Raw genomic sequence first — 27,407 nt, 5'->3', positions numbered from 1 at the left:
AAATGAAATTATTGACATGAGGGTCTATGAGATGCCAATTAACTGGCATCTGACATCCTCAGAGCGTTGACGCCATGTTTGGTCTTGATGTCAGAGTGAATGAGTGAGTTTAATTTTAAGCCATTGTTAGGAATATTCAGCAATATCATGGCAGGGGATACCAGAAATGGGATTCACACATTGTACCCATGTGGGGAATGAAATGCAGGTCTTCTTGATTCTGAGTGAACACTAGAACCACTAAGATAGGTATTTTAGTCGTGTTTTAGCAAACTGCAGCTAACAGAACCATGTATTCAAGATCAATGACACAGTTAATGCATCCCAACAGTGTATATAAATGCTCATGATGTTGATCATTGGAATATCTGACCTAGATATATAAACCTAAAGTATGCATCTCACTACATATTAGGTCATCTCCTGTTTTCCCAGAATAACTGCATTTGAGGTTTTTGTTTTGGAGGAGCAGGTTTTACTTTTTGCTAGAAAGACATCTTCCCAGGTTTTACTTTTCGTTAGTAAGATCACTTCCCAGGTTTTACTTTTTCAAACTTTATATGAACATAAACATTCAAATGATACATGGGTGTTTGAAATCAATTGAAAAATATCATTCAAGATTAAGCTCACAGAACAAATGCTTCAGTTACTGTTATGTAGCTTCATTAAATGATCATCTACATTGTAATTACTCATCATTTACAGTATATATGTTAGAGTAAACTTGAAAACACTTCTCTCTCTTTTGGTAGACAATGTAAAACCTTCGGGGTGACAGGTGCAGGAAAAAGCAGAAAAACACAAAAATGCAACACAGGTGTTACTACAAATCAAGCTGATAGTACACTTACATTGCAAAGAGAACTCGAGACCGAATAATGAACTTGAAGATGTATTCCAAGGACTTCATGGCACGGAGAAGAGAGTCATTCCTGATGGTCTTCTCGTTTGCGTTGTCTACATAGTCCTTCAGGATCACCATCAGCTTACTGTGGGACAGCAGAAACAGTACAATGATCACTGGCAGATTTAGTACCAAACATACAACAAACATTTCTAGTGGGTTGCATATTTATGACCCTAATTATCTTCCTTGGTAAAACTGAACACTCAGGCATTATTGTTAATGATAATTTGTGTTGCTTGCATATGAGGAAACGTGGAGCATGAATTTCCCTTGGGTTCTGACGCCTTTAAGAGAGCATACTAAATTCTTTTGCTGTTGCCAATTCAACAACAACAGCAACTACAACATCAGCAGCAGCAACATATTAACACTCGGTTCCATCCAGGCTGCTCACAAGTGCCTTTAGATTATTATCACTCATATCAAAGGATCACTGGGCAATCAAATTTCATTCTCAGCTCCTTGAGGATTATACAACATAGGCTGCGGGTTGCTACAAGGTGAACAGTCACGGTTTGGCTCAGGGCCAAAGCTCTAGAAATTTTCAGGAAAGAAAGTGCCAAACAAGGCAACCCATCCATGTCAAACTTGTTGCCGTGGAAATGCCAGAAATATTTTATTCAGAATTCCAAAACTATCAAAAGGCTCCAGTACACCACTAATCTAAGTTGGGTGAAGAAAAATTGAACGGTTTTAGAGTTCTGATCTGGAAAAGATAAATGTGCACTGATGGACGGGTGCATTTCAATCCGTTGTTGGGGATAATAATGGAGAAATGTTTTATTTCTTGTGACTAAATTGTAATGGGCAAGAACAGCAAAAGTCAAACTTGACTTACTTGTATGCCATGGCAAAGCTGAATGTGCTCTCAATGTAGGCATCTAGCACAGGCCGAAACTGGGAATACTTTCGGTCTGAGATAAGTGCAATGATGTACACCTAGGAAGAAGAGGCAATCATGCTAAAACAGCTGGATGAGTGTTATGAGATACAAAACAGCATATAAAGATTATAACCTAATCTTTAGCTACATGATGTCCACATGCATTATTAGTGATAAAAAAATCAGTTACTTAAATTTTAAGAAGTAGTCAAAAATAAGCAAAATCTTCAGCCCTTATCATGGAAGATCAAAAACACATTGCCATTTCAAGGCCTGTGTGAAGTTTCTTGCGGCTACCACGTGGTGTAAGATATTTCACTGATATCACCACTATCAGAGTGCTGGGCACAGGTATTGAGATGGTGAGTCTCCAGGCTGTATACTGACCAGAGCATCAAAGACGAGGTTGTCGCAGGATTCTGAGTTTGTGTTCTGCATCAGGATATTGAAGAGGGAATCCAGCAAATCTTGAAGAAACTGTAAAACACACATAGAGAGTAGTCAGTTAATACACTGAAACCTTGCTAATCTGGACCTTGTCAATGTAGGCAATAAAGCTGAGAATGATGATTGTCATGAAAGGGGTATTACTCCTTTATAATGAGTGAATGAGTGAGTTCATTTTTATGTGTTTGCAGCAGTAATTCCAAAACATAACAGAAAACTCAGAAATGGGCTTCAAACATAGTACAAGTGGAGGATTGATGACGAAAACATGAATGCTTATTTTCATGATATTTTTGAAAAGTGTCTCTTTTGATGCAGATACATTTCGGTCAATTTGTTACAGCTGCAAAGCAAACTGTCCCTTCCAAGACTAGAGAGACGACTAAGCCTTGTTCTTACCTTGACTATCTCCTCTCCCTCCTCCTTCATCACATGCCACAGGTGGCGCTTCAGAGCCTCGGTGTCGTTCAGAACCTCATGCCACTTCAGCAGCCCCAGCAGGTCAACTGTGGACAACAATGTGGACATGGGGGCACTTGATGAAAGTATATTGAGTGAATATGGTTTCATGCCTCTTTTAGCAATACTGCAGCAATATCACAGCGGAGATGAGAAATGGGCTTCACATGTTGTACCCATGTGGGGAATCGAACCCAGGCCTTCAGCATGATAATTGAACACTTTAACTACTAGACTACCCCACTACCTGATGAAAGTCTAGGGGCACTGGTCATAAACATAAAGTGAAATCTCATTGGAATCTGATTTTAACCATGACATTTCCAAGCTTGAAAGTGTCACGGAGGGATATTTTACGATTTTAATGGATGATTCACCCTAAAGATTTGATTTTATTTTCCTGCATGTACGCTAAAAAGAAAGGAAATCAGAAACTACACAGTGTTATCAAAATTTTGAATCAGAAATTAACAAGATCAAACTAGCTAATGTGGTTGATGCATGTCATTGAAAACCGGATGTGTAGATCGATGATGATGATGATGTTAATCACTGGACTGTCTGCTTCAGTGTCAATGATTTACATATCGATCAATGCTCATGATAACAATCACTGGATGGTCCGGTTCAGTGTGAATGATTTACAGATGAGATCAATGATAATGATGTCAGTCACTGGATTGTCTGGTTCAGTGTTGATGATTTACAGATCAGATTGATGCTCATGATGTTGATCACTGGATTGTCTGGTTCAGCATCAATGATTTACCGACCACAGTGATGCTCAAGATGTCAGTCACAGGATTGTCTGGTTCAGTGTCAGTGATTAACAGACCAGATCAATGTTCATGATGTCAATCACTGGAGTGCCAAGCCTACTGTCAGTTAATATGAATTATTTACAGGCTAGATTGATGCTAATGATGTTAGCCTCTGGCCTGTATGGTCAAGCAGATTACCATGACATTACTGGTACATTTTATATCATGGCTTAATAACAAACTGAAAAACAAATGATGGAAAACTTCACTTTTGCAGCGATATACATACCGTTGTGTGTGAGTTTTGTGGAACAGACGAAGGATGTTATGTGGAAGGAATCTCTGCTGCTGAGGGTGTAGGAGCCAGCTTGGATTGACTGGCGGCTTTTGTCGTTTGCCTGTCGGTGTTCGAGGTCCGAGCGGGTTGATGGCAGATCTAGGTATGCTGGACTGTCATCATGTTTCTTACTTTCAATCTGCAAACATAAATGCTGGGTTAGTGCATGGTAGTTCATGGTAATATCTGGTGCTATGCGGGTCTGAGTTGCCTTTCTTCAGTAACAGCCTAGCCAACTGGAGAGAGAAAGAATGGATGACCATCTGGATGGACTGACTGACAGAGGAATATATGGGCAGGAAAATGTACTCAGAGTCCATTTGGCTCAATAGCAGACTGATGCAATGTAACTCGAAAACGAATACACATAACACACTCAATGAAACGCTGATCATGATCAGAACATCATACCAACTCTGTGAGCTTTTTGCAGAATTTTTGTCCTAATAATAAAAAAGTTGTTTAACAAACTATCATTAAAATACTGACACAGTCACAGTATATTACGAGGGAGGAGTGCAGAGAAAGGCACAGACGGGTGTTTGAGAAGTACGTTATTTATTCATTAATCTGTGGTGTGCTGTCTCCATGTTTTCTCACACACCTGGCTGTCCCGTTTCATTCAGTATGTTGTTCGAGCTAAACTGCAATTCATAGGTCCGCTTTTGAGCCAAACGGACCATACACATATATGAAGACAGAGACATACAAATATACCAGCACACAGACACTTAAAATGTCACACAACCTAATGGAGATGTAGAGAGTGGCAAAATGGCACAAAAGCCTGATGGAGACATACAGGTTTGCAAAATGTCACATTGCCTGATGGTGACATACAGACTGGCAAAATGTCACATTGCCTGATGGTGACATACAGACTTACATTAAAGTCTTACATTTGGCTAGGTTTGGGGCTTATTTCATATACTGTATGACAGACAAACAGGGACACCAACAAACGGTAAATAGAATAGGTGCAGTACCTTGTACACCAACAGTTCATGAGATAAATCCTCCAGGGTTGTCCCATTCTCATTCATCAGGTTTACAAAGGACATTGCAAATGGCTTCTCTGACTTGTCTTTAGCTGTAACACATCACAAGAAAAGTAAAACATCACTTGGCTGTTTGGTCATGTTGACAATAAAACATACAATATCTGGAAACTCATAAACAAAGCACTGTGGAGCTCCAAACAACTCAAATGAACCATCTTGTCAACGCTTAGAAGCTTAGAGATTTGCAACATACCTTCTGAAGACGACCTGTGTTTGAAGAGAAACTTGAGATGGAGACCCTTAAATTCTTCATCTGTCGATATGGCAACCTGAAAAATGGAACTTAGGAATCAGAAACACTTTTCTTTCTTACCAAGGTTCTGGTTTTGATCATCTAAATTTGCGAAACTGTAAAAAGAAAAAATCTGAAACATCTAAATTTTAGCGTTTGAAAGACACATTAAGTTCTTCAAATTATTTTTCTTTTTTGAAAGTCCAAGTTTGCTTACATATAGATAACATTTACATATATAATGATTGGCAGAGTGCAGGTAAGGGGCCCTGTTTGGGTGAGTAAACTTTTGACTGTTCTTGGGAAGGCAGGAAAAGAGGTATCCTTTCAACCTCCTAAAGCAAGGGAGATAAAGAAATACGTATAAGTCAGGATATGTAAGAATAGCCACTAATGAAAACATAGATGAAAACTTGAAATTGAAAGGTTGATATTTTTGTACCTACCTTGACAAACTCAAACCACTTGGGCTTGTCTTCGTGATAGTACACCATTGACTTGTACTCCGACATCATGCTGTCTCCGCAGCCATAGCTGATCACGTTCTGAAGCAAAAATATATGATTGTAAATACACCTTGTTTCTATATTTCACTGACTTCATGTTAATTTTGATGTAAGGATACAAGAATTAGAAGCAATATCATGGCAGCAGACACCATAAATGGGCATTGTACCCATGTGGGGAATCAAACCTTTTATGTGATGGGTGACAGTCTAAGTAAACTTAGTCTCAGTGTTGTTCGTTACACTCCACCACTGAGTCTAACAACCCTAGTAGAGGGTCGCGTCAGGTAATCCTTGAGTGACCTATGACAGTCCAGCAGTATATACACTTTGGGGTTTCTGTCGAAATGGTTACCATTAGCTAAAATTTCCACAAGATGACACCCTTAAATATTGCCACAACCACTGTTTTCAGCAACTGCTTACTCACTGTTGTCATGGTTGTAACGTGCACCGTGTGCATCAACCAAAGCGATCATATGCTAAATAGCCTTCGGAATCGTTTGGGTATGAACCTTTTCGAGACAAAAAGTTCTAACGGTATGTGCGAATGTTCACTTTCACGATTTGGTAAACTGTGTTCTGATTGGTTAATCTCAAACGTTAGTGTGACCTCCCATAAGGTTTTGTTAATACTCAGTAGTGGGGTGCCACGAAAAGTACTGAGGCTAAGTTTACTTGATGCAATAACAACCTGGGCCCAAGAGGGGCCACACAACGAGGAATCATATAAAAATTAAAACCAAACATGACGCTTATGTCGTTTTTCGAACTATGGTAACAATATCTGAAAAAAAATGCAAAAGTTGAATTCTTATTGGACCTTTTGTGCCTATTAGCCAATGAAGGCACTAATGGCGACTTCACACAAATTAGACAGAAGAAGTAAGGTCACTTACATTTCAGCAAATGAAACACCTGGCCAGTATGTAACATATTTTTTGACTTCAATAAACAATAAAGCAATGTCACGATAAACATGAACATTATCCACCGGACAATAAATTACTGTGAGAATCCAACATGGATCCTGCTTCATTATAGCAACAAGGAAATCATACCTGCAACACCCCTCCCTGTCTGTTGCAAACAACCATGGTAACTTCAACGTTCTTGTCTGCGGTTTTGGCTGGCCCCTTTGTGAACTCTCCATGCATCAACGTCACGTAGATATCATTTCTCACATCGCCTGAAACAAATACAGGTATATACAGCATGTTAAACATTTCGTTCCAAGATCTGGGACCCGTTAACAAAACGTTTGTAGAGGTACGTCATTACTAAGTAATATAGCTTGGGACCCATTCCACAAATTCTTATGCCATTTAAACACTTTGTTATTGAAAAGTCAAAATTACAAGAATGGTCATGTTAAAATGGTTGTACTCTGAGAAAGAAGTACTACACATATTATGAAAAAATGTAATACTTAAGATGTATTCACATAATAGTGATGATGATGATTGTTGAAAAATAAGTTCAGTCATGAACCTGTTGAAAAAACGTCGCCCATGAGGATATATCATATTCTTCAGTAGATTTCCCCCTACACACATTCACCCATGACCAAAAATGGAAGAGATCATAAGTCTGTACTAATATGCATAGAGTTACTAAACATAGCAAATTACAATTAGAATTGAGGGTCTTGTCTTTAACATGTTCAATAATTTGTTTGAAAAACAAATAGGATGAAAATCTAATGAGATGAGATCTAATGCATAACTCACATCTCAAACGTTAACTGATAGAAGTTTAAGATTGGTAGCAGTTGGTAAATAATTGGGTCTGGAACTGACAATCCAGTGATCAATAGTATAAATGTCAGTGTACTTAAGTGGGATATGAGGACATGTCATCGAGTCTGACCACTTGATCCTGTTAGTCGCCTTTGATGACAAGCATGTGTTTCTGAAACCAGGGCCCAATTTCTCGAAACAAACTTAAGTTTTCACTCAAATCTCAAACTGAGTTTGACAATTTGAAACAGCTGAATTTTTAACTCAGCTGCATTTTCTAAAATAAAAACGTTCAAACCACTAAAGAAATCTGTCCACAAAACTCAGATTTTCAACTAAGTTTGAGTTTGATACCGATTTCCGTCCATTCTGGAAAATGCATGTTCCTGTGTTTTCTCAAATTTGAGCAAAAGCTTGAACTTAGGTCAAAACTCAGAGATACAGTTCTAACTCGGTTGATAATATTGATATTGCTGGAGGCACTAGAAAAGGTTTTCTCATATTGTACCTCATATTGCTGGGAACCGAACCAAGGTTGTTTGCACGATTTTATGCCACGTTTAGCAATATTCCAGCAACATCATGGCAAGGACATTTAAAAGGTGCTTCGTACATTGTACCCATGTGGGGAATCAAACCTGGGCCTTTGGCACGACAAGTGAATGCTTAAACTGCTAGGCTACCCATGCTGGATGAAATCACCCTGTTAGTAATCAAATCTGGACCAGACAAACCAGTGACAGATTTTGACCAAAGTGAGTAAAGAGTTAGTACTACACTCCACTTAGCAATTTTCCAACTATATGGGCTGGGTCTATAAATAATTGAGTCTGGATCAGACAATCCAGTGATCAACAGCATGACCATTAATCTATGCAGTTGGATTTGATCAATAAAGTTAGAGTCTGACCAATTGTTACTGCATATTTAGTGGAACAAATATCAAGCAAAGGCAAATTCCATCCTAACAATCAGCAGATCCTGGCATAGAAAAGGGAGGTAACAATGAATTGTTTGGCCTCAGACCATGGGTGTGACCCTTTTCAAACATAACTTCATAAAGAATAATGACTTATACAGAAAAAAAACCAACACCACAACAAGAGCACAACGAAAAAGGACAATAAAATGGCATATAAACATCTGATTTCAACCAAATGCTGAAGTAATGTTCACACCATCAACAACACTGTCAGCATGGTCAGTGATCAGCTAACACTGAAAATGGCATCAGGGCTTTGCCAGCATGAACAAATGTTGACGCAGACAAATTCACTGTGTCCACAATATTGTTCACTGTACCCATAAGACATCTATGGGTTTGTAAAATGTTTGTTTGCTTGTTTCCTTCACAGCAGTGATGGCACATGATGAATGATTCATTCCAGGCTTATAGAATTATCAAAGAGTGCAGTTCTTTAGACTGTTACCTTATTTTGCTTATCCTTGTATTGCAAGCAAGAACCCCAAAAACTAATAACTATGGGTCCCGGGGACCCCCATGTTTTTGAGTAGAGGTAAAACCCTGAGCATTAATTTTTCTTTTCTGCTTTCATGCGAAACGATATGATGTCATTTTGTTACCACCAGCAGACACCTTATACTGGCATATGGTCTCAGCCACCAGATAACAGTGTGACATAAGTGTAACCTGTAGATAACCTGACCTCCTTCTACATACTCCATTTACTGTTCTAAAAATTCAGCGGTCATATACGGTACACCTTTTGCTATTAAATTCTGACCAGAAAAATTACATTAAAAAGAATATTTCTTTCATGTGTGAATAACTGACAACGACTAGTGTCTCATTTTCTTCGCAAAAATCAAGTTTCCATTAAAGTGTTTCCACTGAGATGGTAAAAATAGTGCCAAGACACTGGACCTCACCTGGCTGTTTTGTCAATGATTTAAAATGTCAATGAAGAGAGTGACATAACAAAAGCTTTAGCTTCATCTGATGTTCCCAAAACAAAATATAATTTGAGAGAACCTAATTGCACAGTGATAGTGCAAAGGTCATATCAAGTCAAACTTAAAAGGTAATTGTTGTGTCACTCTTCAAACATGGCAGAATAATTGCAACTGTCAGGCTTTCAAAATGGATGCTGAGATGGCCATTTTGAAAATCATATTTGTTAAAGCAAATTTGTGTACAATCACGTGAAAATGTTTCAAGTTGATGACAATGAAGAAGGAAAGACAAGCAGATCATGACTTTCAGTCGTGTGAGCTAAATAAATTCCCAACCACCCAGTACATGTGCACTAACACACACACACACCATGAAAATGTAAAACAAATAAGAACTAGATGAAAACAGAAAATATCACACATTTCGTGAAAAAAACCCATGAATATGGCCTATATGACATGAAAAAAATAAGGGAAAAGAAATAGTGTGTAACAAATACTAACAAATGTGAACTCCTTCAACAAATAGTCGAACATTAAAGAGGATGAATACAAAAATCACAGTATCTTGATCTGATTTGTTAAAAACTCAAACTGAAAAAATCATATCCACTGACAGTACATCTTACCTTCCACTAACAGGGCAGAAAAAACAGGTCACATATTAGCTATTGTACATTTAAATAACATATGGGCCAGCAGGTAAAGCGACTTATAAGAAATCAACAGCTCCCGTAACCATGGCAGTGTTATCATTATTACTTAAAAAATTATCCAAAACATGATACATGTGCTTTTAATAAGCATTTATTTTCAAAAATATTTCGAATAAATCCAGTAGAATTAATTAAAACTGTCTATTATTAAATTAATGTTAAGTTTATTAATGTTATGAAACTGAAGGAATAATTATCACTTATGTGAATTTGTAACAAATATACTGATGGCAAAAGGTAACGCAACAAACAATTTAACCACACATTCTACAATGTGAAAGATTTTCACAATGACAAAAGCATTTAGGTATAAAAATATTTGTATTACTGGGCAAGACATGACTTTTGTGAATGTAGGGATAGAAATTAGAAGTAATGATGGAAATCTGAAGTAATTTAGTTCCATAATTGATACAGAGAATCCGGATAGATACATGATGGCATAACTGTCTGTCATGAAAAGCAAATGTCACGAAATGAAGAACCATTTTTACCAAGGCATTTTATCATGATTAGGAGGATTTGAGGTTCCAGTTATAACTGGTTTATGAGTTGACCAATCACAGCTGACTTGGTTCATCCAGTTTCCAAAGTGTTTCTAAGAAAAGCATGGTTGCTTAACTTTTGACCATCAGTATGAACCTGATATCCGATGACATTGTTAAATTGTTATGATGAAGTGATGGAAGATAAGAGTCATATGTATCATGATAAATATGATACATCTAAGGGAGACAACTCACCTGGCATAATTACTTCAGGAAATCCCATCTTGCGTGCGATGGGAGTGTTGGCACCGACAATATGGGGAAAGTCTTCTTGTACCTGCAGGATACAGTTTAAGAATGGTCACCATAAGTTGAGCTGACTGGTACAGCATTTCATTTTCATTTAAATTTCACTGAGTTAGTATGGTGTAACGTTTTAGCAATAATCCTGCAATATCATGGCAGGGATCATCAGAATGGGCTTCGAACCCACGTATTCATCATGATGTGCGGATGACTTAACCATTAGGCTACCCCACCACTCCTATCTGAATTTGAACTGGTATCTAAAGGTCAAATTCATTGAAAATGAACTTTGGTATTTTTGTGCAGTACAGTGAGACCCTTGATATTCGGACACATTTGTGTTTGTGTAAATCATTCTGATAACTGAACATACGGATATCTGGATTTGTGTCCAGTCTCCATTGCTGGTCACTTCCAACACAACATGGTCAGTTTGATTTGTCAATTACAATTCACTGAGTGTGAGACAGGCCTACTGATCACCATCAATACCCAGATCTTGTCTCGTGTCAAACCACATGGACATGCAGTAGATCAAAGCCTTAATTTTGTGTGGATTTAGCTGGTTTGTTTCTAAAATTTACCGTCTGGAAATGGAAACCGAACATCTCTTACAGACAGTCACTTTTATAGCGTAGGAGATTGGGCTTTGTTAGGAGGACTGACTGGAAGGGGAGGTTTCTGGATATTTGGGGTCCGGTATCCAGGGTCTCGCTGTACATGGTGTAATGGCTTAGACTCCTTAGGAATGATTTAAACACTGGTCCACCCATACTGTGTTAACAAGAAGGTGGTACATTTAACATTCAGTGCTAAAACACAGCTCCAGCTAGCCACACCCACCTGCTTCAGGTCCCCGGGGAGTATTTTGAGCGACACCCATATCCCTTGTCCTTTGTGGTTGATGTCTTTAGCTGTGATGACTTTCTTGATAACATTTTCCATGAATTCTTTCTCTCCACATCTTAAAGGAATTTAAATATGCTGTAATACTTGTGGTGGATAAAATAATGAAGTAATGACTGGCTGTACAACTGAAATGAGATGAAGTGATGTACAACTTACTGCAGAAATGGGACGAGTGAGTCTAGTTTTACGCCACCTTTAGGAATATTCCAGCAATATCATGGCAGAGGACACCACAAATGAGCTTCACACATGTACTCATGTAGGGAATTAAACCTTGACCTTCTGTGTGATAAGTGAACACTTTAACCACTAGGCTACCCCACTGCGCCACAAAAGGGATAAAGAGAATGTACATAATTGTACAAATTACAAGTGAAAATACATAAAAGTGAAGTACAAATTGTACAACCTACAACTGAAATGGTACGTCATGAAGTACAAATTGTAAAACTTACTGCTGAAAAGGGATGAAGTATTGTTGGTCCTCATTGCACTCTTTGATTCCTTGAATGTAGTCTGAGATTTCCATAGCTGACAAGGGTGAAGATAATCAGTAGGTAATGAAAATGAACATGACAAAACCAACCTTCTACCTTTAAACTGGAAAAATGAAAAATGTGGACAAATGGATCATTTTGATCATCTGCAACTGTGACAATCATTTTTACTACATCAAACCAGACAATAAGAAAAACGGGCACAATTTCCAGGACTTCTGTGTTTTCATATTCGTAACATCATCGTATAACAATGTTAAACTGGAGCAAAGACTGTTCAGCAGACTATGTGCCCAGTATTTATTATTCAGTGCTGCATTAAGCAATATTTCTTTATCAAATATGATTTGGCACTAAACAACTAACAATGGGCATGTAAACAACCAAGTGGACCAGATAATCAGGTGACAGATATTGTGGGTAACGGTTCATGTGTGGGTAAAACAACCATGTCACAGAATTTCAGCAAACAATCCTTTTGGACACCACCTTTGTTATCCATTTGGTTGACTTTTATGCCAAGGTTAGATGTACAGGAGAAAACACGTCTCTGAGGTTTTGGTAGACAAAGTAAAACCAGTTGGGGAATTACCTGACGGTTTCACACTGTCTACCAAAACTGAGTAGAAGTGTTTTCTCTAGCATATATATCGTCAGTGATGGGTAATTACAATGTAGATGATCATTTAATGAAGCTACATAACAATAAGTGAAGCATGTGTGTAAAATCAATTTAATGACAGTAACTATAAACAGATAATTTCAATTCCATTTGAATGCTGATGTTCATATAGAGTTAGGATAAGATGATAACAAAAAGTAAAACCTGGGAAGAGGTCTTACTAACAAAAAATAAAACCTGGGAAGAGGTCTTATTAACAAAAAGAAAAACCTGGGAAGAGGTCTTACAAAACAAAAGCCTCAAATGTGGCTATTGTGGGAAAACAAGAGATCACCTTATACATAGTGAGAAGCACACTTCAGGTTTATATTGCTGGGGAATTGTAAATAATCAGCAATCCCCCTGCGGTTGAAACAATTATGTCAAATGAAATGTTATAGGGAAGATAGACAAGCAGACCTGCCACTCCAAATGGACGTCTGATTCCCTGAGTTTGTTTCTTGTTGTCTGCATCTTTTGGATCCATCACACCTGACAAAACAAAAACAGTTTTCAGACAAGGTACTAAACTGATTTTGACTGTTGATTACAAACCTCCATGTACAAGCCATAGATATCCATAAATAATTCAAACAAGTGCCAACAGACATGATCGAAGTTGTCTCCCCTTACAAATGAGCCCCAACCTCAACCCCAAACCAAGCATTGTGTATGTAAGGATTCCCAGCATGTTGAGTGAAGGCAGTTGAGTGAAGTGAGTCAATCAACCTCTATCCTGTTACTGAAAAGGCTTCAGGCCTATAGTACACTATAGTGAAGTGGCTTACCTATTCTGATAATCTGGAAGACCAGACACACCTTCTCCCTCATTCGGTCCTTTGTTCCAAGATCCTAGAATGAAATCAAACATCATAGATACAAAACATCACTGTTTCACTTATTAATAATAACAATGAGCATAACTTATATTGAGTTCATTACTCTTCACAAGGTTTATGTTCAAAGCAGCTAACTTACCGTGAAAACGACTCTAAAGTTGTTCAACATTTCGATATCCTTGGGCACACCCTCCTTGCTCCACTTCACAAGATAGTTCTCACTGATGAATTTGCCCTCCTTGGCATCGAACAGGTTCATCAAAATGTCTGCATCTTCACCAATCTTGCACACAAAGTTCCTTAGCATTACAAACAGGTTGAAAGTAAGGGGTAGGGAGACTTGTTTACTGATCTCTTCACTGATGACAGCACTCTGAAAGGACAGAACATGATCTGTATGACCCTGTTTGATATGATCTGTATGCACATTTGTCTGCATGAACCTGTTTGCGCTAATATTATGACATGTATGAACCTGTTAGTGGTGATATCATGACCTTGTGAACCTGTTAGTGATGATATCATGACCTTATGAACCTTTTTGTGATATGACAGGAATGAACCTGTTTGTGGTGATATCATGACATGGATAAACATGCTTCTGTTGATATCATGATGCGTATGAACCTGTTTGTGGTGATATGCACTGATGGAACCAGTTTGTGGTGATATGACACAAATGAACCTGTTTGTGGTGATACGACAAGAATGAACATGCTTTGGGGATATCATGACCTGTATGAACCTGTTTGTGGAGATATCATGACCTGTATGAACCTGTTTGTGGAGATATCATGATCTGTATGAGCATGTCTGTGGTGATATCATGACCTGTGTGAATCTGTTTGTGGTGATATTTTGATCTGTATGAACTTGTTTGTGGAGATATCATGACCTGTATGAACCTGTTTGTGGAGATATCATTACCTGTATGAACCTGTTTGTGGAGATATCCTGACCTGTATGAAACTGTGGAGATATCATGACCTGTATGAACCTGTTTGTGGAGATATCATGACCTGTATGAACCTGTTAGTGGAGACATCATGATCTGTATAAGCATGTCTGTGGTGATATCATGCCCTGTGTGAAACTGTTTGTGGTGACATTTTGATCGGTATGAACTTGTTTGTGGAGATATCATGATCAGTATGAACTTGCTTGCTGAGATATCATGACCTGTATGAACCTGTTTGTGGAGATATTATGATCTGTTGGAACCTCTTTGTGATGATACCGTGCAGTTCTGAACAACGCATCTGTAAATCTTTTAAGGGTCAACTTCTTTACTGTGGATAACACGATGTGTCGCAGCATATCAAGGAGCAAGTATATGCTCCGACATGTCATGTTCTCCACAATAAAAAAGTTGAAATCCTCAAATCTGGCTTTTCTAAAACATCTGTAACACTACTTACTGTCTGCCTTCGGATTCTTTCTGCTGCATTCACATGCTGTAAAACAACAAGGTCGAGGTTAAATTATATACCAAGAGTACCTCATAGCAACCGATAACTTACAATTCTGGTTTGAACAATACTTCAGCTGAGGTGTGTTCAGAATTGTGAGTGCCCGTGAACCATCCTCACAGATGCCTCTCCAAGCGAACAAAGATGACGACCATGTTTAATGGAAACACTGGATAGCAGACGAAGGGGCAAGGAATAGCCAAGAACCGTTGTGTAAACAATAAAGAGAAGTGAGTGAGTGAGTTTAGTTTTACATCGCACTGAGCAATATTCCAGCTATATGGCGGCGGACTGTAAATAATCAAATCTGCACCAGACAATCCACTGATCAACAACATCAGCATCGATCTGCGCAACTGGGAGACGGTCGCTCTTACGCCTTTAATGGCAAGCATGGGTTCCTGAAGGCCCAATAAAGAGAAAGTTGACATCCACAATATTTTGTTTTATACAAGTTTAATATCATTCATCACCCCCTGCCCCTTTCCGTAACCTCCCACAAGAAGACAAAGAGGTGTTGGGGTTTTCCCAGAATAACACGAGTTGGTCAGGAATGATTTAATGTAACCAGACACTCGCTTCCGTACATGACCCATGCGAACGCTCGCGGTTCTGAACACACCTTTGTTGCAGCATGAGAGTTATTCCAGTCAAACCCACAAGATCACTGTGGTGTTGCATCACCTTGAACCTCAGGAACACCATGACAACAAAGTCAAAATATTTTAAGCTACACTTGTGCGTGTTTTTAACCATTTTATGGACACAAAAGTGACCTGAGAAACAGACAATTTTGACACTAGTCAGTACAACAAAAGTCTAGTTATACAAGAGACCGTTTACAAGAAAACAATTCCTCTTGTTGTCGAAGAGGCATTTTCTGAGGTTGACATTTAACGTTAATACATGAGCTTGGTGGCAATACTTACACATCTGTACACCTCTATTACACTTGTAGACTCGGGATTGAGGATATTGCATTGGTCGTCTCGCACCGTCATGTCTAACTTCAAAAGACTGAAACACATGTACAGTAGGATGAGAATCAATGGTTGAATTTCCATTGGTTGTCTCATGTCATTTCTTAGTCAAGTCATCTTCAATTCTGTTTCGTAAACTTAATTTAACAGCCCTTTTAACAATACAACGAAAAACTATTACAAGAATGGAGGATGTTTGATATGCTGGATCAGGTTTTCAAGGTGTCACGGTCACTGTGTGTGGAATAGGTCTCCAAACATAGAAAGATGAAGGTATTGGTCATATGTCTTAAAGTGCCCCTAATGTCTTAATTACAAGCAATTTGAGGTAAAGGACTTTTTCAAACTTCAACTGCATTGTTGATATGTGTTTTTTGCAAACCAGAGTTGTTGTTAATAACAATGTTATTGAGCCAAACCGTCAAATGATGGTCTGTTTATTGTTTAATGAGACACTCAGCAATATTCCAGCTATAAGACAGCGGTCTGTAACTGTGTAGACCGGACAAGCTAGTGATTGACATCATGAGCATTTTGGTCTTTGCAACTGAGATACAAGGCCATGTATTGACCAAGTCAGTGTGTTTGGCCACCAGATCCTGCTAGTTACCTCTTGCAATAAGCATGGATTGTTGTGGATTGTTGTGTGTTCTAACCTGGATTTAACAGCATAAATAGCACTCATGCTTTGAGGTTCTTGAGAGGCATTAACTGATTTAGAAGACGGTATTCTAATATACGACAAAATGTCATGGATGTCAACTCCTTCTTTACTGTTTTCACAACGTTTCTGGGCTATTCCTTGCCCCTTCGTCAGGTGACTGCATGTACATTACTAGTATATATATCCTGTTTAACTGTTCATTAGCATCCATCTAACAAAGGGGCAAGGAATAGCCCCGAAACGTTGTGAAAACAATAAAGAAGAAGTTGACATCCATAACATTTTTGTCGTATACTCACATTCTTCAATATCATCCAATGATATCTGAACTATCTACAGCTGCGTTTTTCATTTTCAGTTAACTTACTCGTTGCCAGCATCGATCCTTGACGTTATCTCCTGCTGCAGTACCTTCAGCTCATCCTGAAATACGGCGAGTTATAGTGAGTTAGGTTTTACACCACTTCCAGCAGTATTCCAGCAATATCAAGGCAGGGGACACCAGTAATGGGCTTCACATATTGTAACCATCCTGGGAATCGAACCTGGTTCTTCGGTGTCATGAACAAATGTTGTAACATTAAGGCCAACCCACTTCCCCAAAGTATGGTTAATGTCCCAACAAGCATATCCGTTTCCAGGGAAATCATGAAAAATATAAATGCCATATATCTGTAAGCAGCAAAGGGCACCACTTCAAGATCTATCTAAAAAATCTGCCAAGTTTTGCTGAAAGATATTAAATAGTTTTCAAGTTGTGCTCTGGAAATGAAGCCCATCCCTCCATCTTGAGATTAAGTCAGAATCGTTTCTGTGGAAACTGAGATGTTGATAAATCACAAAAATCTGCAAATAGCAAAAGGCACCACCTTAAGGTCTGCCTCACATATCTGGCAAGCTTTGCTGAAAGATATTGAGAAGTTTTCGAGTTGTGCTCCAGAAACAAAGCCTATCCCTCCATATATAGACTAGGTCTAAATCGCTTCCATGGAAAATGGGAAAATGATAAATCACAAAAATCTGTAAATAGCAAAAGGCACCACTTTAGGGCCCACCTAACACATCTGCCAAGTTTTGCAGACAGACATTAAGAAGTTTTTGAGTTCTGCTCTGGAAACAAAGCCCATCCCTCCTTTATGAGACAAAGTCCATATCGTTTCAATGGAACCCAGAAAATGATAAATCATAAAACCTGTAAATAGCAAAAGGCACCACTCTGGGGTCTGCCACACATATGTACCAAGTTTTACTGACAGATATTAAGAACTTTTTGAGTTATCCTCCGGAAATTAAACACACCTCTCACTTTTTAGACTAAGTCCGAAACGTTTCCAAGGAAACCCATAAAATCAAAAATCACATATCCCTGTAAATAGCAAAAGGCACCACTTTAGGTTCTGACTGATATGTCTACCAAATTTTGCAGGAAAATATTGAGTGGTTTGTGAGTTCTGCTCTGGAAATGAAGCCCACCCCCACCATTTGACTAAGACCAAAACGTTCCATGGAAAAACAAAAAAAAATAAAAATGTCAAAATTCTGTAAATACCAAAAGGCACAACCACAGGTTCAGATTACTGTATCTATCAATCTTGACCTAAAAATATTGAACGTTTTTTTGAGTTGTGCTCTGAAAATGAAATGATTATGGACGGACGAGGCGTCGACTATATCCCTCGCATTACATGCCGGGGGGATAAAAAGCTGTAAAGGTTTCAGGAACACTCACATTTGTAAGTTTTCGGGACAGGATCTTTCTCCTCCAGGAAATCAGTTCCAGCATCATATCTTTGATCTTGTCAAAATCCTTCCTGCTCTTGTTCTGCAACAGCACCAAAGTCATGAGGTGACCGATGCTTTAGTTTTGTCTGTCTGTTTGTTGTTTTATACAAAACCTAATTACCACCAGTACTGTTTGGGTAGCTGATGCAGCGATACAACCAGTGGACTCTGTGAAAGACCTCAGAGTTACACTTGACTCAAAACTGGTGATGGACACAAATGTTAATCAGCTCTGCAGAATAGACATCTGATCAGTCGTGATCCAGCACATGGTCTGTTTGTTTGTTGTTTAATACAGGCACATGGCAGCTGTCATTAAATAATTGAGTCTGGACCAGACAATCAAGAGATCAACATCCAGAGCATGTATCTACACAGCTGGGACGTGATGACGTGTCAACAAAGTCAGTGAGACTGACAGTGATAGTGACCACCAATCTTGTTGGTCGCTTCTCATGATAAGCATGGTTTGCTGAAGACCAATATTGACCAAGACTCTCAATGGACTTTGCTCTTGTTGGTGTATAAAGTACAGCCTGTTCAGCTTGGCTGTATCAAATGAAAACTCATGCAATGTGTGACCTTGTCACAACTGGTTGGGTCTATTATTGTGAAGGGTGCACACACAGCTGAGAAAAGGTTGCCATTTAACATTCTCTGTTCCCCTATTTAATGAAATTAACTCAACCTGCCATTTGTGCCATTTGACCTCCCAGGCCATGCATATGTAGAGTAGGTCAGGTCAAGCCGAACAAGCTGTATATACAAGTATTTGAGATACCACTTTCCTACAGTATAACCCATGCTGAGCTTACGTCAAAATGTTCATGGTGTTAGAAATTTGATTAAAATAAATCATTAAACTATTCTAACTGTACTTGTGACTTAATCATAAGTGAGCATTTCTGATATAATTTGACATATATACAAGACTAGAGTATGTGGAAGCATATTGTACCATGATGGATGATGGAGGCAGTACAAATGCTGTAATCTAAGCATTAAAACATTTGTGGACAACACATCTCACACTGGTTTGTTTAATGCCAAACTCAGCATTAATCCATGTAACTGGAACCACCTCATTCTGGATCAGATAATCCAGTGTTTGTTCTTACGACATTTTATTAACCACAATGGCCTACAGATTCTTCTCATTCTTATTTTGAGCAATGATACACACTACTGGAGCACATGGACAAATTATTAAACAAATCGCCAAGTCTTACCTCCAGATCCATTTAATCTTCTCTTACGACAAGCACTGCATTACCTGGGTTTTTTTCAAAATGAAATTCCCTGACATCAAACACCCAATAACACTAACAGCAAGTCAGAAAACATGTTTTTTTTCCTATGTATACTGACCACATAAAGCTGTTTCCATATGCCATGCCATTCTCTCAGCACAGTGGTCAGTTCATGTACAATCTGGGGCTCCACTGGCGTGATCATCTCGTTCGACCTGCATATAAGACATGTATCATCAGCCATTGTCAGCAAATTACATCCAGTAATGTTTTGCAGGTTTTCGCTTATCTGAGTTACTAACCCTCCAAATGATCTAAAACTGGAACATATTTTTTTATTTCAACCTGAGGTCTTTCACCTGTTGGCCCTTAATGACCCAACATAACAGAACATCCAGTAAGATTGTGCAGTTACTTTAAGTTGATTAAATGTGTTCAATAACAATAAGGTGTCACTGAATTTCCATCCACGTCAGTAGTATGTGCGTAATTGTGCGTAATTGTTGTGTCACAATTTGTCATTCACCATGTCAAGATGGCTAGACACGCAAACTATCAACACCCATTTCAGTCATGTTTTACGGCACACAAAGTATCATTCTCAAGATGAAAAGGGATAAGTTCTCTACAGAAGCATTTTTGGCCTGTCTGTCGTAACGAATGCTGGTACAGAGGGGTTCCACTGTGTGTAGTTCCTTACATGTCGATAGTACCTAACCAGCAGTGTTCACGATGGTGTTTTAAAGTAACACGACATTGGGTTCTGTAAGTTTCAGATGTCTGTCTGACCCACCGAAACTTAACAGGACCCACAGAATAAAGTTAAACATTTCAGATTTGACATGTCTTATAATTGACATTGGAATTATTTACATTATATGATAACAAACATATTATTTCTAAACAGCAAACAAGTGTCACATGCCGAAAACAACAACTTCACACTAAAACATTGTGAAATATTCAGTCAGACACTGGGGCTGGCAGGTTGGTGATTTCTATCTGACCACTGGCAAATCTGCCAGATTTGTCAGAGGATCACACACTATTTGTGAACACTGAACCAGCCAAGTCAGCTGTCAATATTACTTACGATAACAAGTCTATAGTACCCACCCAGCCATGTCAATATATCGGACAGACAGACAGACAGACTGCTAAAAGGCCCTTTGTTTATCATGGATCACTGGATTTCCATCACAATTGCACATCATATTTTCAACTTCAACTCTCTAGGAAGCATACAACTCTTGCTGCCTTCTAAGTGCATAGAGTTAACGTGGGTTTCTCATCCTTATAAGGTACCCATTCACACCCATGGACTGGGACCCATAGTCACAGTACTTCCTCCGAGGTTACTGCACGTTGCTGTACCCGCAACTGGGTGTTTGCACACATTCATGTGGCCACTATCTGGTCATCTACCAATGGATTCGTAGGTTCTTTTAAGTGCACAATAGTACCTTCACAGGCATAACAATAGTACCTAATAACCAGCGCCAATATTAGTAGTGGTTGGCAGTTATGATGTCCGCGGTTGCTCCCCTTCCCCTGTTTTGTAACATGTCCGCCTGATTAAACACGTGTGTTCCGGTGTGAAGGTATCGGTATGATATTGGTCTAACTGGCGTGGTGGCAGCGTGGATACGTATTCACCCTTCTGTAAAGTCAGAATTTTCTGGTTAAGACCCATTCAAGACGAAACCGTAGCGTCACGCTCTCACTGGTGTCAATGTCGCAATTGATCTGGATAGGCACACATTAGTATCGTTCAGCGTGTTGTCATAATGGCACAAACACACAGGGCTCCAAAACAATGGATCCTTACCAAAAATGAAACCATTAATTCTTTCGAAGGTTGGAAACAAAACTTACTGTACACATTGTCCACAGATGCAGCGTTTTCCCCATTGTTAGAAGCGGGTGTAACTTGGCTGAAGAAATCTCGTGCCAACCCGAACAGGGGTTTTACAAATGATGGAGAAAATGTCGCTGTCGCTCAACGCAAAACAGCAGTACAAAAAGTCACTACTTTAGAACTTATGCTCGGCCAAATCGCAAACTACTGCCCTGTCATATCGAGAAACACCATAGTGAAAAATTCTACCTCTTTACCGTACATATGGCAGTCAATTCGCCTCCATTTTGGTTTTCAATCAACCGGGGGTCATTTTCTTGACTTTGATGACATTCATTTGGGAGTAGATGAGAGACCGGAGGATTTGTATCAACGCCTGACAGCTTTCATAGAGGACAATTTACTTCTACGTGACTCAGGCATTACTCACCATGGCGAGGCGATTGCCGAGGACGAAGAAGCCTCTCCTACCGTAGAAAACCTAATAGTGCTTACTTGGTTGCGATTGTTACACAAAGACCTCCCCCGTTTAGTGAAACAGAGATATGGGACGGAGTTACGTTCACGCACATTAGCGTCAATCAAACCCGAAATTTCTCAGGCCTTAGACTCCTTACTAGATGAGATACGTACATCAGAGGATGTGAAAGTAATGCGCTCTCAGACATCCACTCGTAACCAGTACACAAAACATTCGTCCACGACTCAGCGGTTCAAATCTTGTCCACTTTGTACAGCAGCAAAGCGCGCTAGTGTGAATCACTTCCTAAGTGAGTGCAAATTCTTGCCCGACCGAGATCGCAAGTATATCATGAAAGCACGGCAAATTGTACACATTTTGGACGACGTGCCCTCCAGTGACGAGGAAAATACATGTCATGATACAGATGCACCTATTGCTAATGACCCTAGTAGTACTACAACATCGGCAAGACGGGTCCATGTCGAGGAATCGCCATACATGGACACTTTCTATCACCACATTTGCGTTCGCCTCACTCTTGACTCCGGTGCTACCGGCAACATGATCTCTGCCGATACTGCCAGGTATCTAGGTACCCCCATCAATAGGAGTACTCAGTCTGCAAGACAAGCTGATGGTACTTCAAAGCTGAAAAGAGTCGGTGAAACAAAGTTCACTGTCCACAGAGATAACAGAGAGTTTTGTTTTGAGGGTCTGGTTGTAGAGTCTCTTGATGTCGGAATACTCGCCGGTATACCCTTTTTGTCACAAAACGACATTACAATACGCCCTGCACTCAAGCTTATCATTTTTTCGGATAACACTAGCATTTGTTACAAGTCTGATGAGAACCCAGACATACACACGGTGAGAAGAGCCGTCGTAGTGAGAGCTCCTGAAAATGCAACAACCATATGGCCAGGTGAATACCTGGAGGTTTCCGTGCCCGTGGAATACAAACATGAACACTTTGTTGCAGTTGAACCCCGTGAAGACACTAGACGTTCCTGTTCATCACTATCCAACTTGTGGCCCCCCCCTAGCATTTTGCCATGTTTGTCCGGTCGTGTAAGGATACTGAATATGTCCGATCACCCTCAGACTCTGAGGAAAAACGAACATTTTTGCTCTGTACGTGGAGTCACGACGACAGATTCATATGACACCGTCCAGCCCAACACACCAGCTACTAACTCATCACACCATGCCACTGGATTTTGCTCTGACAGTGTACAAGTCGATCCACATGACATACTCCCAGAGGACGTTTCATACAAGTTTCGTCAACTTATCTGCCAATATGATGAAGTATTTCAGCCAATTGCGAAAGGATACAATGGAGCATCAGGCCCATTCCAGGCTACAGTCAATATGGGACCTGTACTACCTCCCCAACGGAAGGGACGGTTGCCGCAATATTCAAGAGGTCGTCTCGTAGAGTTACAGCAAATGTTTGATGATCTAGAGTCAAAGGGAGTATTCAAACGCCCTGAAGATGTGGGAGTGAACGTGGAATACTTAAACCCGTCTTTCTTGGTCAAGAAACCATCTGGTGGATTCCGTCTGGTAACATCCTTTGGAGATGTGGGACGCTACAGCAAACCTCAGCCGTCATTGCTTCCGGATGTGGACTCTACTTTGCGACAAATTAGTCAATGGAAGTATCTAGTCACCACAGACCTATCCAGTGCATTCTATCAAATACCCCTATCGAGAAACTCTATGAAATATTGTGGAGTGGCAACACCATTTGGAGGTGTCAGGGTATACGTACGATCAGCCATGGGAATGCCGGGCAGTGAGACTGCTTTGGAGGAACTCATGTGTCGGGTACTTGGCGACCTCATTGCAAAAGGAATAGTGGCAAAGCTCGCTGACGATCTGTATTGTGGCGGATCTACACCTGAAGAGCTTTTGGACAACTGGAAGTCGGTTCTACAAGCCCTCCAGAAGAACAACTTAAAGCTTTCCCCCAAGAAAACATTCATTGCTCCACGATCAGTCACCATCCTTGGATGGAAGTGGCAAGATGGATGTATTCAAGCAAGTCCCCATCGAATCGCAACCCTATCTTCTTGCAGTCTCCCCAAAACTGTCTCTGGCCTCAGGTCATTCATTGGAGCTTACAAGGTCTTGTCTCGCGTTCTCCCCCAATGTGCACCCACAATAGGTCCTCTTGATGCTCTTACCGCAGGACGACAGTCGGGTGATAAGATAGATTGGACGACTGATCAAGTCGAAACCTTTCAGTCAGCTCAGAAGTCATTAGCCATGAACAAGACAATCACCCTCCCATGCTCAGATGATGTATTGTGGATTGTGACAGATGGAGCCCTGAGAAAGCCTGGTATTGGTGCCACAATGTACGTGGTCAGGAATGGCAAGACAAAACTGGCAGGCTTCTTCAGTGCCAAGCTGAAACCGCGACAAGTTTCATGGATACCTTGTGAAATAGAGGCATTATCGATTGCTGCTGCGATTCGGCATTTCAGTCCTTATTTGATCCAGTCTCGTCACAAGTCTCATGTGCTGACAGACAGCAAGCCATGTGTCCTTGCCTTTCGAAAGTTATGTCGAGGGGAGTTCTCAACCAGCCCGAGAGTGTCAACTTTCTTATCTGTCGTGAGCCAGTATCAAGCTACTATCGATCACCTTGCAGGTGCATCCAATGTCCCGTCTGATTTTGCCAGCAGAAACGCTCCAGATTGCTCAGATCAGTCTTGTCAGATATGCTCTTTTATTGACACCATGGAAGAATCCGTTGTAAGCAGTACCTCTGTCGAAGACATTGTGTCCGGAAAAGTACGACTACCCTTCATGACTCGCACCACATGGCGTTCCTTACAAAGTGAGTGTGGTGATCTAAGACGTACCCATGCGCATCTGCTACAGGGTACACGTCCTTCCAAGAAACTGACCAATATCAAAGACATCAAACGCTACCTCGCTGTTGCTACAATTGCAAAAGACAGACTGTTGGTTGTCAGGTATGCTGATCCCCTGCAACCTCCAAGAGAATGCATCATTATTCCCCGCCAGATTGTCGACGGAGTCATAACTGCCTTGCATCTCAAGCTCAACCATCCCTCTGCTTACCAACTGAAAAAGGTCCTTCATAGGTACTTCTATGCTCTTGATTTTGACAAGACAATTGAACGCATCTCTTCAACATGTCACCAGTGCGCTGCCCTCAAACAAGCACCTGTAGTGACCTTAGAACAGTCCACTTCTGAGCCACCAGAAGTAGTTGGAGTTTCATACGCAGCTGATGTGATGCGTCGTGAGCGTCAGATGATCTTTGTCCTGAGGGAATGTGTGTCATCATTTACCCTTGCATGTCTCATTGAGGATGAGAAGGCTTGCACATTGCGTGATGCTCTCGTTCGCTTATGTGTCGGAATGTGTCCCCTAGATGGACCAAGATGCGTAGTCCGTGTTGATCCAGCTCCAGGATTTCTTGCCTTACACAATGACCCCTTGCTGTCGAAACACAGAATGACACTTGAAATTGGTCGCGTCAAAAATGTCAACAAAAACCCAGTAGCTGAAAGAGCTATTCAAGAACTAGAGTTAGAAATTCTGAGAACCGATCCATCAAGGGGTGCCATCTCTTCCACGGCCCTAGCAGTAGCAGTCGCCTCATTGAACTCGTGCATTCGTCACGGCGGGCTTTCGGCTCGTGAGATTTGGACTCAACGAGATCAATTTTCTCACCAGCAATTCCCCATGTCAGACAGAGCATTGATATCCTCTCAACACGATTCTCGCTTGAAGAACCATCCCCACAGTGTCAAAGCCAAAAGTGACAACGGCGTGTTTCCATTACCTCCTGTGTTAAAAGTTGGGGACATTGTCTACTTGAAGTCTGATAGAAACAAGGCGTGTTCTCGTTCAAGATATCTCGTCTCCAATATTGATGGCCCATGGTGCGATGTGCGTAAATTTGTTGGAGTACAGCTACGCGACACAGCATACCGTATTCACTCCTCAGATTGCTATCTTGTTCCACCTACACTTCAAGAGCCGCAGGTCACTCAGGAAGAAGACCGAGAGGAGCCTAGTGTACCTGTTGTTACTGATACAGATCTGGAGGTTAATATGAACCCCACAGTGATCCATCACCCAGTGATTCCCAGTGAAATTGATCCCCTGTTTAGCCATGACCTTCCACCAAGCTCGGAACCTCCTTCAGAGATAGTACAGCCTCCAGAGCCTCTTCTAGACACTGACCCTGCACAGACGTGTAGTCGTCCTAAGCGCAACAGGAAGAGTCCATCTTACCTTCAGGATTTTGTGTTGGATCTTTGAGTTTTGTGTTTTCAATTGGGGCAGAATAATCCCCAAGAACCAGAGGGTAGTCTGTCCTATGATGGTTCTTTACTAGTTTTTGTATTTGTGTTCACATTGTGTTAGTTGCTCAAGTGTGTATTACTTGGACCCATTGAGTATGCAAAGGGACTAAATAATCCCCACATTACTGACGTTTGTTTATCCAGTGTTGGTTCCTTTAAACTGTTCTAGCTCTTGTTGTTTCATACCAGTGACACTTGTTATAACAGTGAAGTCAATGACTTTTAATCATTCCTTACAACTTCGCGTTAAACAGCAGTCATATGTTGTATCTGTTAAGGGTGACCCAACTCCTATCTTTAAGAGAAAAAAAGGTGGTCATGCCAATATTAGTAGTGGTTGGCAGTTATGATGTCCGCGGTTGCTCCCCTTCCCCTGTTTTGTAACATGTCCGCCTGATTAAACACGTGTGTTCCGGTGTGAAGGTATCGGTATGATATTGGTCTAACTGGCGCAGCAATGTCAACAGTATCTAACCAGTCATGTCAATGAGTCAATAGTACCCATCCACCCATGTCAGTACTTCCTATCCTTCCATGTTAATTTTTACCCATGCAACAATATGCTTCAATAGTTAATACCTGCTATGTGAGTACTACCTATTCAGCCATGTCAGTAGTGCCTACCCAGCCATGTCAATAGTCGATATCACCTACCCAGGCATGTTGACAGTCAGTATTAATTATCCAGCCATGTCAATAATCAATAGTACCTACCCAGCCATGTCAATAGTAGCCTCCTTGACATGGACGAAGGACTTGGGGAACACACCCACCTCCGACCGGTCCCTGATGAGGAAGCCATGGTACCAGTCTAAAGCAGAACACGATGATAACAAATGAGTGATAGTAATATAATTTCTGCCCAATAAAAAGCTGTCATCGCAGGGCATTAAAATACTAGCAACATTTGATTTGACCCACCAG

General features: G+C 40.3%; 2 protein-coding genes across 6 annotated transcripts in view; one reads left to right on the top strand and one right to left on the bottom strand.

Annotated features, from left to right (window-relative positions):
• LOC137266461 (dedicator of cytokinesis protein 1-like) overlaps nucleotides 1-27,407 on the bottom strand; it is a 75,920-nt gene that overhangs the window by 47,064 nt on the left and 1,449 nt on the right. For all 5 annotated transcript variants that reach the window (XM_067801959.1, XM_067801961.1, XM_067801960.1 and 2 more), the window contains exons 3-23: nucleotides 27,198-27,294; nucleotides 19,929-20,025; nucleotides 18,508-18,600; nucleotides 17,146-17,201; nucleotides 16,064-16,151; nucleotides 15,084-15,119; nucleotides 13,805-14,038; nucleotides 13,615-13,678; nucleotides 13,247-13,318; nucleotides 12,124-12,199; nucleotides 11,603-11,723; nucleotides 10,709-10,790; nucleotides 6,658-6,785; nucleotides 5,537-5,635; nucleotides 5,052-5,127; nucleotides 4,784-4,887; nucleotides 3,750-3,936; nucleotides 2,640-2,746; nucleotides 2,181-2,270; nucleotides 1,749-1,849; nucleotides 855-992 (exon numbers count right to left, since the gene is read on the bottom strand). In XM_067801959.1, coding sequence (XP_067658060.1) covers nucleotides 855-992; nucleotides 1,749-1,849; nucleotides 2,181-2,270; nucleotides 2,640-2,746; nucleotides 3,750-3,936; nucleotides 4,784-4,887; nucleotides 5,052-5,127; nucleotides 5,537-5,635; nucleotides 6,658-6,785; nucleotides 10,709-10,790; nucleotides 11,603-11,723; nucleotides 12,124-12,199; nucleotides 13,247-13,318; nucleotides 13,615-13,678; nucleotides 13,805-14,038; nucleotides 15,084-15,119; nucleotides 16,064-16,151; nucleotides 17,146-17,201; nucleotides 18,508-18,600; nucleotides 19,929-20,025; nucleotides 27,198-27,294 — 2,146 coding nt within the window. The remainder of the gene's footprint in view (nucleotides 1-854; nucleotides 993-1,748; nucleotides 1,850-2,180; nucleotides 2,271-2,639; nucleotides 2,747-3,749; nucleotides 3,937-4,783; nucleotides 4,888-5,051; nucleotides 5,128-5,536; nucleotides 5,636-6,657; nucleotides 6,786-10,708; nucleotides 10,791-11,602; nucleotides 11,724-12,123; nucleotides 12,200-13,246; nucleotides 13,319-13,614; nucleotides 13,679-13,804; nucleotides 14,039-15,083; nucleotides 15,120-16,063; nucleotides 16,152-17,145; nucleotides 17,202-18,507; nucleotides 18,601-19,928; nucleotides 20,026-27,197; nucleotides 27,295-27,407) is intronic.
• LOC137266139 (uncharacterized) lies at nucleotides 21,598-26,439 on the top strand. The gene has a single exon (XM_067801628.1). It carries the CDS (start codon nucleotides 21,598-21,600, stop codon nucleotides 26,437-26,439), a length of 4,842 nt encoding a protein of 1,613 aa, XP_067657729.1.

Source organism: Haliotis asinina, chromosome 15, assembly GCF_037392515.1.
Source record: "Haliotis asinina isolate JCU_RB_2024 chromosome 15, JCU_Hal_asi_v2, whole genome shotgun sequence".
In the NCBI taxonomy this organism is placed as follows: domain Eukaryota; kingdom Metazoa; phylum Mollusca; class Gastropoda; order Lepetellida; family Haliotidae; genus Haliotis; species Haliotis asinina.
Note: the sequence above shows the minus strand (reverse complement) of the source record. Positions and strands in the feature narration are given on the sequence as shown.

Excerpts from the sequence above, each read along its gene's own strand:
- LOC137266139 (XM_067801628.1), top strand. The coding sequence starts at position 21,598 with ATGGCACAAACACACAGGGCTCCAAAACAATGGATCCTTACCAAAAAT.